Consider the following 14,980-nt stretch of genomic DNA (forward strand, 5'->3'; position numbering starts at 1 on the left):
AGTATCAGGTTCGGACACGTGCTATCGTCGTTCTTACTATTGACTTAAAATATTTAATGTCTATTTTCGCCATTCTTGGGTTTCACCTCTGGCCCAAATACCAAAGGTTGTGGTATGCGGGTATGTGTCGCACGTGAATGGGGGGAAGGGTTTCGTGACGTATGCACTGGGCCAGCGCCTGCACTATTTTTTCGGTGCCTAGGCTCTCCTTGGGCCGTCGAACGCACGCTCCGCCTCCGCTCGCCACTACCGCGTGGTGGTGCCGTGCGAGTAGACTACGGGAAGCTGGCACCGAATGGCCGTGCGTATTACCAAACTCGTGAATACATGTTTGCACCAGAGTTTAACTGCATTATTGCTTCTTGCAGGCTTTCAAGGGTACAGGGGAGATGGAAAGAAACATAAACGCAGCGGCGCGCTGTTTTCATCACGCTCCGACCGTGGTAGCAATAAAGAGATGCTAGGTGGTCTTGGCTTGTATCGTCGACGGCTCCGTCTTTTCATCAATCGTCCAGGCTACAACGGCTTGAAAATAAATGCGAGACAACAAAGAATGCAGATGCCACACGTTCACGTTTCTTTCCATCCCCACTGTGTGTATTCCGCAGGCAGTCTGTCGGGCCGTGCTGCCGGTTCGGTACGTGCATTTGAGTTTGATAGTATTCGCGTTTTATTTTCTATTTTAGGCTATTGCAACCACATCATTCACATGCCTTAGTATGTTGTACTGTTGTGCAAATGGAACTCTGCAAATGGAACACAAAGAAATCACAATTGTTGTTTTTTATTTCCCTTCATTGATAAAGAAAAAAAAAATCTCACAGGGTCCCTTGTGCATTCACCAGAGACGACTGAAAGGCGAAGGCTATCTTCTTTTGTTTCCCAGTCAGTGTATTGAACATCCCCTGCCGCCCTCAGAGGGATTTCTGCACCTAACGTGGTTTTCTTACAGCATCAAGATTCGGAGGCACTGCAAGCTTTGTGCACCTCAGCTGGTTATGAATTGCCTCTGTGATCGGCCCATTTTGACCAAGTGAAGATGTCATATGACATCACATTATGTGACGTCACGATCATGTCACAAAGAGACAGAGAAACGAAGAGGAAAGGCAGGGAGGTTAACCAAGCTTTGGCTCGGTTGGCTACCCTGGTGATGACATCATCACGTAATGATGATTTCTTGCATCACTCATGCTGTCGCATTTGATGAAGCATCAAAGGCTTTCACCTTAATACGCTGTTCAGCTGTCGTTCCATGAAATTCCAGCTACCGCTGGTGTTCGGGAGAGGTGGCTTCCGGTAATTAGGCGGGATAATTGGTCTCCTAATACATCTTCAAACTACACTCGAATATGCAGCCGTCGTTTACGACGCGAAGATTTCATACAATATAAGAAGCGGCGGCTTACGAAGGATGCAGTAGCGTCACTCTTTGCAGCCTACCCTTCACGTTTGCAGCCCAAGGTAACAACTGAACCAAGCATGGCAAGTATCAGTAAACGTGACCATGCTGTATCCGAACAGTCAAGGAATGCATGTACCAGTAGCAACGCTGCCTCGCGATCGCAGCGCTGACATTTGATAACGAAGCTGAAGAATCGGAGCCCATGGGCACCGCATGCGCTACCGGTGAAACAATTGACAATCATCGTGTACAATATCACAATGAATGCGTGCACAAGGCTGAGCAGGCTGCCCCATGCGACAAAAGCGTCCAGGTCGACGGTCACTTTCCTCACTACTGTAAAGGCCGAATGGAAATGAAAAGAAAGAGAGCTGAGGAGCCAGATACTGAGGCTACAACAGACCGTTGAGGAGCTCAAGCAACTGACGACAGACCGCATCTTTCACGCCTATCACATTGGATCAAGTTTAGACTGAACAACAGCGTCTGTTCACACATATTGGCCAGTGTTGCAGGAAGCACGCGGCATATGCAGCTGTTTTTGTTTGTTTTTCGCACCACCATGATTTAACTAGTTTAAGCTCTGAAATGATGGAATCACTCGACAAAGTTCCTTATTTTCTGGCACCAGCTGTTGCTTTCTCTCTGTGGCAACAGATGTAATTCTCAAAAGCTTTACGAAGGGAACGGGTGGTCACGTATATCCCCCAAAGCAGTCCAGTGACGTTTCGTGCTATTTAGAGCATGAACTCCAGGCTTGCGTGTAGTGTGCTTCGCCAGCTGACGGTGGCACACATCGGGGAACTTTAAGCACCGAAGCTTTCAGTATGAGTTTCTGGCAAATGCTGCTTTGAAAAATGGACTTTCAGACAGTCAAAAACCGACTCTCAGTCAAGTGAACCTGTGACAAAACAATCTTCCACACATCACTGGAAAGTGCTCTCTGGTATCGACCTAGCAGACGACGCGCGAGGGTCTCGATCAAATAGTCGCAAACGGCACATGCCTTTGAAATGGGCTGGTTGCCCAGAACGACAAGTGCTTCATGATTCCTGTTTACAAGTTTTCATTATACTTTAAACAACGCGAATGCAGCCGAAAAACAGAACCACATGGCAGCTTCGAATGCAGCCACAGCATTCGTTTCTGCGAGTGTCGACGTGACGGCGGGTCTACTCCGGTGGTGGCGCCTGGCGGCTAAAACCTGCACTAATGCCAACGGCTCGTTATCATTGCGTTCCGCTCCTTCGCCGAGGCACAGAAAGATAGAGGAGGCGCTGGACGGGCACGTCAAGTGATAAAGGTCATAACGTGTGAATTGTGTTTGTCATGCATTTATGTCCTCCTATGCCAATTTTCGCACTACCAAGTTCAACCAATTGACCAAGAGAGAGAGATAAAACGATAAGAAATGCTGCGCATTTAAAACGACAACAAGGACAAATGAGGATCATGCTTTCTTCCTAGTTGCAGTTTTTGGTGCTTTATTTCACGATGCATGTTAGCTATATTTGCATTAGCAATACATGCAAGTCCTGTGTGCCAAAAGCACTTCAGGTGTTTTTCAGGATAAGCATGTGGGTTATATTGAAAATCTTTTTGTTCCTGACCTGTGCACAAATGCACTTACGCATGCCAGCCGCATTTGCCTCACACCAGAATTCTCAGAGACATTCTTCCTTGTCTCAACATTTATTTCAATGTTGTCACATTTTCTTTTGCTGCAAGAAGCTAGGATACTGATATGCATACAAGTTTCTCTTTTACATGGTGACCTGGTTTCACCACTGCAACATTGATCAAGGAACAAACTAGAACAGAGCATTACATCATGCAGCCTGCCTTGCTAAGCAAAACGCTCCATGAAGTCACACCATCTGTCCAACACATGGCATCTCAGACAAAGCTAATTGGTCTAGTATGTTCCGGGGAAGCAAACGCTTCACGAAGCCTTGGTGATGGCCCAACACAAGACCTGTCAGACGCAGCTTACGAGCTGAGATGGTTTATTTATGCAGATGAAGTATGTTCTTCGAAAGCGAACACTTTGTGTGTCCTCGGTGTCAGCCAAACAGAAGACCTCTCGATGCAGATTATTGGTCGAGTATGTTCCTACAAGTGAATTCTTCGTGTAGCCTAAATGGCGGCCCAACACAAGACCTCTCGACGCAGTATGCGGATAAAGTATGTAAACTATTCGCCGCGAGATCGGGCTACAGGTGGCAGCGCCGTCGCCGCGCTAGTGTGGATAGGCGGTTGTCGGCGCGTATACAAACGTGCACAACAGCACTTCGTAGTGAGCAACGTGACCCGATTTCCAGCAAACAAAACGCGTCGACTGCACCTTTGTGGTAATATGTGCACTCTCCATTCCCGAATCAATGCCCGAAGCGCACCGAACGTTACACTTACTTGAGAGAGAAGCCCATTCTGCCAACGAACGGGTTGCTCGCCTTCGGCGACAGTCGGCGTTTCCGCAATGGGTGACGTTTTCTTGTTGTTTTATTTGTACATGTTTAGCTTGTGTTCCACCTACTACGCACTGCTGTACAGCGCGACTGAAATAACTATTTACTTCTTGTTCATTTGGATGCCCCTCAACAAAAAGAAAGCCCGTATTCCTGCACGATGAGTTGAAATAGCACTTTGTGCACTGCGTGCTCAAATATTCATTCGCATTTCTTATTCAGTTCTCCATGAAATGTAGAACACTTGATAGGTTTACCAAGGAAAGCTACATGGCTGACAGCGCTTTAGCGCTACGGAGACGTTTAGCACGCACACGCTTGTTTTTATTCTAGTAACAGTACACAAAGGTAACTGTACAGCACGAAAATTTCTTCGATTGATTACTTGCACGACAGTAATGGAACAAAGGTTCGGTTATTTCACGGGACCAAAGTACGTATTTTCATACGAATAATGTCCGCTGCATTCCATCAACCTGAACAACGCAACACAAACGCTCAAGATAATGGGAAGATAAAAAGATGTGGCTTCGCGTGAAATTACTATGACATAAATGTAAACTACGCCGTTTGGATTAATTTTGACCATCAGCGCTCTTTAACGCACACCTAAGTACATGGGTGTTATTGTATAAATTTCGCCACAAGTTAAAATTGCGCAAGGCAACTCAGTTTTGCGATTTCCCTGTCATTTCATTTTCTGTTCCTTTTATGGGACAATTTACGTACCGAAGTGTCAGACGTGACTTGACAGAAATATTTCTCTCTAGTGAGACCAGGACCGTACACAACTAAAGCTCATCGCGTAACGTATGAACAACACCTAACCACAACGCTCAAGTACATGCGAGCCTTTTTTTTACCACCGCGCCGCTAAAAGGCTATATTCACATGAGATTTAGTACTTCTCATCTTTAGGGCAACGTCAAGTGCACCTTGCAATGCGCTTGAACCACAGAGCGGCACCTACACTGATATGACTCTTGCAAACGGAGGGTACGACAACCACACACAGCACTCTCGACAAGTGCACTCAATGATCTTATTACAGTATATATACAGCCGACCAAGGCCAAATGCTTCTTTACATCGTGTTAGGCATACGTACGAGCGGTCAAAGTTGCACTAACGCAACGGAACAAACCGCCTTTTGAGGATCTGCATGACGTACACGCACATGCAAACACAATGGGGCTAGCAGACGACGCATGGAGCAATCCACACTAGGCGTGGTTCAGCCAGAAGCCGCTAGGTGGCGACTCCGCTCTATTTCGCGGCCAATAACCTCATTACAATAGACCTTCATAGTGGAGAGGATTTTGGTCTGTTGTAAAGGGAGTATGTAAAATTCGAGTACTGTTACAACAGACTTTTATATAAACGCTGATTGGGTCTGTTATAACTGGAGAAAATTACGAGTCACAAATGTGGTCTTATTTTTGACAGGGGACCAAAAAAAAATGCCATTTTTTGCAAATCGCATTTTCAGTTTTTGTAGCCCATTTTCTATCCGATTCCAAAATATCTTCACTAAAAACTACGTAGAAGTGCTATAAAAATTTTGTTTGCGTCTGCCGACTTGGCGAAAATTGCGGAAAAAGCAAAAAAAACACGTTTTTCACAACTATAGCTCAGCAACGGTGCAACCGGGCGCCACCATTTTAGGCTTGTCGTAGGGAGCAGTTCTCAGTGTTTAAATTCTCCGTTTCAGCTAGCTCCTCCATTCAATAACAAGTGTACAAAAAGCACGTGTTTGAATTCTATTCAAGGCGTCCGACTGGCTGCTTCTGCCGTGATGCTCGCTTCGGGATTGTCGTCTGCTGCTTGTGCGTCGCGAGGTCGTGGCTGTCGAAAATTGCACTACTTAGTGACGCGTTCACACTCGTTCTGTGTTCGTGGGTCGACGATAATTTAGAATGCTTTAGTTTGCCAGCTGCAAGCAGAAGCTCGATCATCTGATTACGCTGGCGCGCCGCACTCGTCGCGAACATCGCAGACATGCGACTGTAATAGCGTTAACTCGTTAGACCTGCTGTTAGAGGTTCTTCTTATCAGCACTTCGGAGCTTATGACAAAGACCACCGCGGGACAACTCTTTGTACTCGCAATGGAGCATGACGTACTTTGAAACATCGGGCACCGTGGCCACACACATCGCAACTGAGCTTTCTACTAGATGTCGTGGCTAGGCCTAACTCTGTGCACGGTGCCAATGAATGAGAAAAATCCAAACTTTGCGTGCAAGAACAACGCGCTAGTGAAAGCGAAGAAGCCGCAATGTCCTTCATCGCAAGTAACGAATCGCATCGCCCGCTGGCTCCTGAGAGCCACGGATGGGCATTCTGCGCATCGGCAGCGGACCCCCCGGCCAAGCTCGCCACGCAGCGACCGCTCGGAGAAGCGGTGGCAGCGGCTAACAATTTTGTGCGTCAGCGTCCAATAACGCAACACCAAGCACGCTGCACGCCGATTTTTTGTCGCTGCAGCTAGGCATAGCTGATCATTGATAGACCGGAGATCAGCGACCTTCATTCTTAAATCGGTACGTCGATATCCGCAGCACGCTGTTCCCGTCCCAAAAGTGCGCTAAGCGATGTTTGAAGTCGGAAGTTATTGAGATTGGTATGTTCGTGGTAGAAAAGTCCGCTCTTAAGGAGGCCTGACCACCTTGCTGGCCTGACATTTTAGTCAATTATATCCACATGTCCGTTGTACCAGAATCTGTTGTAAATGAAGCTCAATCAATGGAACAATTACTGAAGTCGGCATAACGCCGCAAATTGGTATCTAATATCCGAATGTCTGTTGTAAACAGGTCTGTTGTAATGAGGTTATACTGTACTTTGGAAGCGAACATTTTGCATGTCCTCGGTGTCAGCCCAACAGAAGACCACTCGATGCAGATTATTGGTCGAGCATGTTCCTACAAGTGAATCCTTCGTGTAGCCTCGGTGGTGGCCCAACACAGGACCTCTCGACACAGTATGCAGACAAAGTATGTTCTTCAGGAGCGAACACTTTGTGTGTCCTCGGTGTCAGCCCAACAGAAGACCACTCGATGCAGATTATTGGTCGAGTATGTTCCTACAAGTGAATGCTTCGTGTAGCCTCGATGGCGGCCCAACACGAGACCTCTCGACGCAGTATGCAGATACAGTATGTTCTTCAGAAGCGAACACTTTGTGTGTCCTCGGTGTCAGCCCAACAGAAGACCTCTCGATGCAGATTATTGGTCGAGCATGTTCCTACAAGTGAATGCTTCGTGTAGCCTCGATGGCGACCCAACACGAGACCTCTCGACGCAATATGCAGATACAGTATGTTCTTCGGAAGCGAACACATTGTGTGTCCTCGGTGTCAGCCCAACAGAAGACCTCTCGATGCAGATTATTGGTCGAGTATGTTCCTACAAGTGAATGCTTCGTGTAGCCTCGATGGCGGCCCAACACGAGACCTCTCGACGCAGTATGCAGATACAGTATGTTCTTCAGAAGCGAACACTTTGTGTGTCCTCGGTGTCAGCCCAACAGAAGACCTCTCGATGCAGATTATTGGTCGAGCATGTTCCTACAAGTGAATGCTTCGTGTAGCCTCGATGGCGACCCAACACGAGACCTCTCGACGCAATATGCAGATACAGTATGTTCTTCAGAAGCGAACACTTTGTGTGTCCTCGGTGTCAGCCCAACAGAAGACCTCTCGATGCAGATTATTGGTCGAGCATGTTCCTACAAGTGAATGCTTCGTGTAGCCTCGATGGCGACCCAACACGAGACCTCTCGACGCAATATGCAGATACAGCATGTTCTTCGGAAGCGAACACTTTGTGTGTCCTCGGTGTCAGCCCAACAGAAGACCTCTCGATGCAGATTATTGGTCGAGCATGTTCCTACAAGTGAATGCTTCGTGTAGCCTCGATGGCGACCCAACACGAGACCTCTCGACGCAATATGCAGATACAGTATGTTCTTCGGAAGCGAACACTTTGTGTGTCCTCGGTGTCAGCCCAACAGAAGACCTCTCGATGCAGATTATTGGTCGAGCATGTTCCTACAAGTGAATGCTTCGTGTAGCCTCGATGGCGACCCAACACGAGACCTCTCGACGCAGTATGCAGATACAGTATGTTCTTCAGAAGCGAACACTTTGTGTGTCCTCGGTGTCAGCCCAACAGAAGACCTCTCGATGCAGATTATTGGTCGAGCATGTTCCTACAAGTGAATGCTTCGTGTAGCCTCGATGGCGACCCAACACGAGACCTCTCGACGCAATATGCAGATACAGTATGTTCTTCAGAAGCGAACACTTTGTGTGTCCTCGGTGTCAGCCCAACAGAAGACCACTCGATGCAGATTATTGGTCGAGTATGTTCCTACAAGTGAATGCTTCGTGTAGCCTCGATGGCGGCCCAACACGAGACCTCTCGACGCAGTATGCAGATACAGTATGTTCTTCAGAAGCGAACACTTTGTGTGTCCTCGGTGTCAGCCCAACAGAAGACCTCTCGATGCAGATTATTGGTCGAGCATGTTCCTACAAGTGAATGCTTCGTGTAGCCTCGATGGCGACCCAACACGAGACCTCTCGACGCAATATGCAGATACAGTATGTTCTTCGGAAGCGAACACTTTGTGTGTCCTCGGTGTCAGCCCAACAGAAGACCTCTCGATGCAGATTATTGGTCGAGCATGTTCCTACAAGTGAATGCTTCGTGTAGCCTCGATGGCGACCCAACACGAGACCTCTCGACGCAATATGCAGATACAGTATGTTCTTCAGAAGCGAACACTTTGTGTGTCCTCGGTGTCAGCCCAACAGAAGACCTCTCGATGCAGATTATTGGTCGAGCATGTTCCTACAAGTGAATGCTTCGTGTAGCCTCGATGGCGACCCAACACGAGACCTCTCGACGCAATATGCAGATACAGTATGTTCTTCGGAAGCGAACACTTTGTGTGTCCTCGGTGTCAGCCCAACAGAAGACCTCTCGATGCAGATTATTGGTCGAGCATGTTCCTACAAGTGAATGCTTCGTGTAGCCTCGATGGCGACCCAACACGAGACCTCTCGACGCAATATGCAGATACAGTATGTTCTTCGGAAGCGAACACTTTGTGTGTCCTCGGTGTCAGCCCAACAGAAGACCTCTCGATGCAGATTATTGGTCGAGCATGTTCCTACAAGTGAATGCTTCGTGTAGCCTCGATGGCGACCCAACACGAGACCTCTAGACGCAATATGCAGATACAGTATGTTCTTCGGAAGCGAACACTTTGTGTGTCCTCGGCGTCAGCCCAACAGAAGACCACTCGATGCAGATTATTGGTCGAGCATGTTCCTACAAGTGAATGCTTCGTGTAGCCTCGGTGGCGGCCCAACACGAGACCTCTCGACGCAGTATGCAGATACAGTATGTTCTTCGGAAGCGAACACTTTGTGTGTCCTCGGTGTCAGCCCAACAGAAGACCACTCGATGCAGATTATTGGTCGAGCATGTTCCTACAAGTGAATGCTTCGTGTAGCCTCGGTGGCGGCCCAACACGAGACCTCTCGACGCAGTATGCAGATACAGTATGTTCTTCGGAAGCGAACACTTTGTGTGTCCTCGGTGTCAGCCCAACAGAAGACCACTCGATGCAGATTATTGGTCGAGCATGTTCCTACAAGTGAATGCTTCGTGTAGCCTCGGTGGCGGCCCAACACGAGACCTCTCGACGCAGTATGCAGATACAGTATGTTCTTCGGAAGCGAACACTTTGTGTGTCCTCGGTGTCAGCCCAACAGAAGACCACTCGATGCAGATTATTGGTCGAGCATGTTCCTACAAGTGAATGCTTCGTGTAGCCTCGGTGGCGGCCCAACACGAGACCTCTCGACGCAGTATGCAGATACAGTATGTTCTTCGGAAGCGAACACTTTGTGTGTCCTCGGTGTCAGCCCAACAGAAGACCACTCGATGCAGATTATTGGTCGAGCATGTTCCTACAAGTGAATGCTTCGTGTAGCCTCGGTGGCGGCCCAACGCAAGACCTCTCGACGCAGTATGCTGGTAAAGTATGTGATACAAGTGCAGATGGCCGGAAGATAGCCGGAGGCTAGATGGCAAAATGAGACATCGCGCACGAGAGCCCAAAACGAACTAACTCTTTATTTTCCCGCGTCCCATCTTTCAGTCCCCAGGCGTGACGCCACAACACACAAAGCAACAGCGCCGCGCGAGGGCTGGTTCAACAGCGCCGCGCGAGGGCATCTTGCTGGTTCTTTCCCCACTGCCACTTCTTTCCATCACCAAGAAGCAAGTGCAATGGATGGAGAAGTGCAGAAAGGTTGGGCAAGAAACGCCGATAGAAGTTGAGTCCCAAGAACCTTTGAAGTTCATTCACATCTTGTGGCACAGAAGCGTGCAGAATGGCAGACACCTTGTCCATGTTCGAGGAGAGGCCTTCCTTACTGATAATGTGCCTGAGATACTCAACTTGGGGTATGAGGAAGTGGCACTTCTCGAGTTTCAACTTGAGGCCAGATTCTTGAAGTTTGCCTAGTACTGCACGGAGGTTGCGACAGTGCTCAGCATCATTTGCACTGGTTATGAGAATGTCGTCAAAATAGACCGCTACATGTGGCAGACCCCTGAGCAAGTTCTCCATCTCGCGTTGAAAAATAGCTCGAGCAGATGAGACCCCAAAAGGTAAGCAGGTGTATTGAAACAACCCCATGTGCGTCGAAATCGTCACTACTCTCTAGAGGCCTCATCCAGGACGACTTGCTGGTATGCGTCACGCAAGTCCTACTTTGTACATTTTTCACCTCCAGCCAGCACAGTCCACAAGTCCTCAATCGTTGGAATGGTGTAGCGTTCCACCGTTGCGACTGCATTAATGGTGACACCAAAGTCCCCACAGATTCTGATGCGCCCATCCCTCTTTGTCACGGGAACAATTGGAGCACCCCACCTAGCCGTCTTCACCAGAACAATGATGGAATCTCTTATTAATCGCTGAATTTCTTGTGCGACTCCGTCTGTCAAGGCATACGGCAGTGGTCGTGGCTTGAAGAACCGTGGTGGAGCATCTGAAGGTACATGTAGTGAAGCCGTCGCATCCTTGAACGTACCCAAGCCTTCTTCAAACACTTCAGTGTAATCTTGCACTACGTGTTTCACATCAGCAAGTGCATGAATGTTCACTTCAACGTCGGAGACGCCGATGCCCAATTCCTGAATCCAGTTGCGTCCGAGCAGACTGGGTGATCTGTTCCCGGCCAGAAAAATCGGTAAGTGAGCCTCCTTGCCATGAAACTTTACATGGACATCAGCTTTGCCTTGTACATTGTTTAAATTCCCGGAATAGCTTTGCAGAAATACTTGAGACGGCTGCACAGTAATTGAAGCTAGAAGCTATAGCAAACGCGACTTGGCAATGACTGAGACGCTCGCCCCCGTGTCCACTGCCATGCGGAGCGGCTTGCCGCAACCTTCAACATTGACGGTAAAAGGTGGAGGCACCTTGCTGTAGTCAACTTGCCACATGTTGAAAACTTCGGCGGGCGAAGCTGTAGCAGAGGCTTCATCCTGGACAGTATTTACACGATGACGGTTGCTTGCCGACAGTGAACTTCGGCCCACGAATGAACGCGGCCTGGGAGAGCTGTCGCTCTGTGATTGCTCGTCTTTTCTTTCCGTATTGCAAACCTTCGCCAAGTGGCCACGTTTGTGGCAGTAATTGCAGACGGTCTTCACATGCTGGCAAGCGGACGCCAGGTGTGCATCCCCGCAGCGATAACAGGACACGCCCACCGGCGCTGCCGAGACGCGGAGGGTGAAAAAGAAGGTGCTAGCGTGAGCTTGCGCTATCTCTCCTGCATCCTTCTTTGCTGCTTCCATTGCTAGGGCGGTCTGCACTGCGTTTTGAAAGTCAGGTCCGCTTTTTCCAGCAATCTTGTTTGGACGTCTGCGTTGTTGATGCCACACACGACGCGGTCGCAGAGCATGTTTTCAAGCCCTTTACCAAAGTTGCAGTGCTCAGAAAGGCTCTTCAGCACTGCAATGAAGTTGCTGACGGACTCTCCTTCCGCACGAACGTGCGAGATGAAGCAAAACTATGTTATCATAGTTTTATTCCACAAAACTATGTTATCATAGTTTTATTTCACGCACATCACAGGATTGGAACCGCCTTCCCGGAAGCATCGCCACCATTGAAGACCATCAACTATTTAAAACAACATTAGCTAACACTGTATAAATAGGAGCCGAAGAACTTGTATTTTTCTTACTGCTTGCTGCATTTTTGTTTGCTTTTACTTGTTTTATTTTTACTCACTCCCCTCTGTAATGCCTTTGGCCTTGAGGGTACTAATAAATGAAATGAAATGAAATGGAAGCGCTGCACAACAGCAGAAGGTTTCGGGCAGTAGTGGTTTCCTAGCACCAAAAGAATCTCGTCCAGCGTATTGTCACTTGGCTGGTGAGGCTTGACCAGATTGCGAAGCAACACATACGTTTTCTGCCCGCAGCAGCTGATGAAGACGGCTGTTCGCTTGTCTTCGGCGATGTCATTCGCCGCGAAAAATGCCTTCTGCCGGTCCACGTAGCAGGGCCAGTCATCGCCTCCTCCCTCGAAAGGCTCAAGATGACCTAAATTTGGCATTTGGACGGATGGTGGAGCAGCAGGAACACACGAGAACATTCATCCCATCTTCGTCGCCAGTTGATACAAGTGCAGATGGCCGGAAGATAGCCGGAGGCTAGATGGCAAAACGAGACATCGCGCACGAGAGCCCAAAACGAACTAACTCTTTATTTTCCCGCGTCCCATCTTTCAGTCCCCAGGCGTGACGCCACAACACAAAGCAACAGCACCGCGCGAGGGCGCTGCGTGTTAGCTATTAACATTGTGACAGTATGTTCTTTGAAAGCGAACACTTTGTGCATCCTCGGTGTCGGCCCCCCTCCCCCTAAAAAAATTCCTGGCTATGGGCCTGATACTAATAATGATAGTGCCATCTCTATTTTCTCTCCAAATGACAAAAAGTGTCAATCTTACTGTAGCCCAAGAAATGCCAGAATGATGAAAGAAAGTACTCACCCTAACGTCTACAAACTGAGTGATGTAGCTGTTGAGCGGAATCATCACCTGGTCATTCATCTTTCTGTGATAGTCGTCCCAAAGAAGCTCCAGTGTCTGACATCAGGTGGTAGACAAGAAAACGTGTTAGGTAAGAATGCGGCACAACTATACAGCAGTAAACCAATCCTCGATATAACAAAGTAAATGGAGAATAGCCTTGGTAATACGTACAGTGGTTCGAATACACGCTTATAACGAATTTTCGGATATAGCCAAGTCATTTTCGTGTCAAATGCGACTTTGTTATAATGATGTTTTAAGTTTATGCAATAAATGCTCTAAAGAGATACAGGTGCCAAGCCAATCACGTATTCACAGGCTTCCTCTCTAGAAAGCTACAAGAAATGACTCCAGCCTTTCTGGCATGGCCATGCAAGACATTATGAAACTTGGGCCAGAGCACAGAGCCTCTTCTACTGCTTCTAGGTCCCAGCCTAAGTCCTAAATCACTCTCGCTCTTTCACTGAACCATCTAGCATTACTTTTGTCTCCTGCACACTCATCCTCAAATATACTTTGACGCGGTGTCATATTAATTCTTGAATCAACTTTACAATTCGCTGCCGTCATTGCCGAAGAGTCTGCAAAGTATAAATTACTATGATATTCTCTTTTAATCTTTATTCCTATTGCTACCAATCTAGTCATTTAAATGTTTTTTCTAAACATGCAGTCAATAACATTGGAGAGATTGCATCTTGTTGGACCCCTTTCACAGTCAGGATTTTCCTGCTTTTCCTCGAGGAGAAGCAGGCTAGCTATGTAATCTATATATATAGTACTGGCTACGATATTCCAAATGTTTCCAATGCCTTCAAGACAGCTTGAATCTCTACTGAGTCAAGTGCCTGTTCGTCATCTATGAAAGCCTTAAAAAGCAGTTTGTTGTGTTCTACAGATTTTACTAATGGATCTTTTGCTGAATCCAGCTTGCTTTACATTGATTAAAGTCAAGGGTGTCTCTCATCTCATTCAATATTATCCTAGTCATATAAAAGACTGACGGTAGTTCTTCAAGTCTTTCACCTTTCCTTGTTCTCTGTATTAGTAAAATATTGATATTTTTCCAACGCACTGGTACACTGGAAGTCCTGACGCATTGTTTGTAGTGTCAAGGCGTCTTAAGAAGAAAATACCTCCACCTTTTATCAAAATGATTGTCTTCTCTGGCCCCCTTTCTACATGACATGCATTATAGGGCCTTTTTCCTGAACATAAAGATGCCCATCATGAGCAACACAAGTCGAGATAAAATTCTGGCAAAATCATGAAGCTATCTAGAGAAATGACAGCGGTCCTCTCAAAGGCAAAAACCCCATTTTCTTCAAGACAGGTTCGTACAATTAAAGACAGCTCTGAGTGCGGTACAGAATAGAGCAGGTCTTTGACATCAACTGAGAGGGCATTCGCTGGCCACTATGGAAGCTCTGCAAGGCCTGCGTGACATCACTCGAGTTCTCAACCGCGAAAGGATCAATGACCTCTACCGTGCTAAGGCGCCTAAATGAAACTTTGCTTACACGCAGCTACCACGAGTTTCGTTTACTCACGATCATAGGCCGGCAAAATGCGTGGAGCTCACTCAGACTCACTCACAAAATATATTTTGTCCTTAGAGCTCACTTGGACTCAGACTCACCAAAATTTTCGCCAATCGAACTCACGAAATTTTTCTCAGCCGGACTCAGTCTGACTCAAGCTCAGCAAAATATTACTCACCCGGACTCACTCAGAATCAGACTCGCGGCTCGATCCGAGTCTGAGCGAGTCGACTCACGAGTGAGTTTGCCAGCCTATGCTCATGATGTAGCTGAAAGGCTTGTGTGTTTTAACGCTGAAAAACACAAGACAGCATTGCGTGCTTGGAAGCACTAATGACCTTAGAAAATGAGTTGAGATAACTTTAAATGTTTGGGCTCTTCGCACAACAAAATAGCATTGCTGTCCAAGTCACAAGCAAACAAGGTAAAGGCCAAGGC

General features: G+C 47.5%; 1 protein-coding gene across 3 annotated transcripts in view; it reads right to left on the minus strand.

Annotated features, from left to right (window-relative positions):
* Positions 1-14,980, minus strand: part of LOC119394569 (amphiphysin) — a 669,247-nt gene that overhangs the window by 567,815 nt on the left and 86,452 nt on the right. Inside the window, exon 4 of one of the 3 annotated variants that reach the window (XM_049415834.1) lies at positions 12,960-13,055. The exons of the other annotated variants lie outside the window; for them this stretch is intronic. Coding sequence (XP_049271791.1) covers positions 12,960-13,055 — 96 coding nt within the window. The remainder of the gene's footprint in view (positions 1-12,959; positions 13,056-14,980) is intronic. 3 annotated transcript variants of the gene reach the window in all.

The sequence above is a fragment of the Rhipicephalus sanguineus genome, chromosome 5 (assembly GCF_013339695.2).
Source record: "Rhipicephalus sanguineus isolate Rsan-2018 chromosome 5, BIME_Rsan_1.4, whole genome shotgun sequence".
Taxonomy (NCBI): Eukaryota; Metazoa; Arthropoda; class Arachnida; order Ixodida; family Ixodidae; genus Rhipicephalus; species Rhipicephalus sanguineus.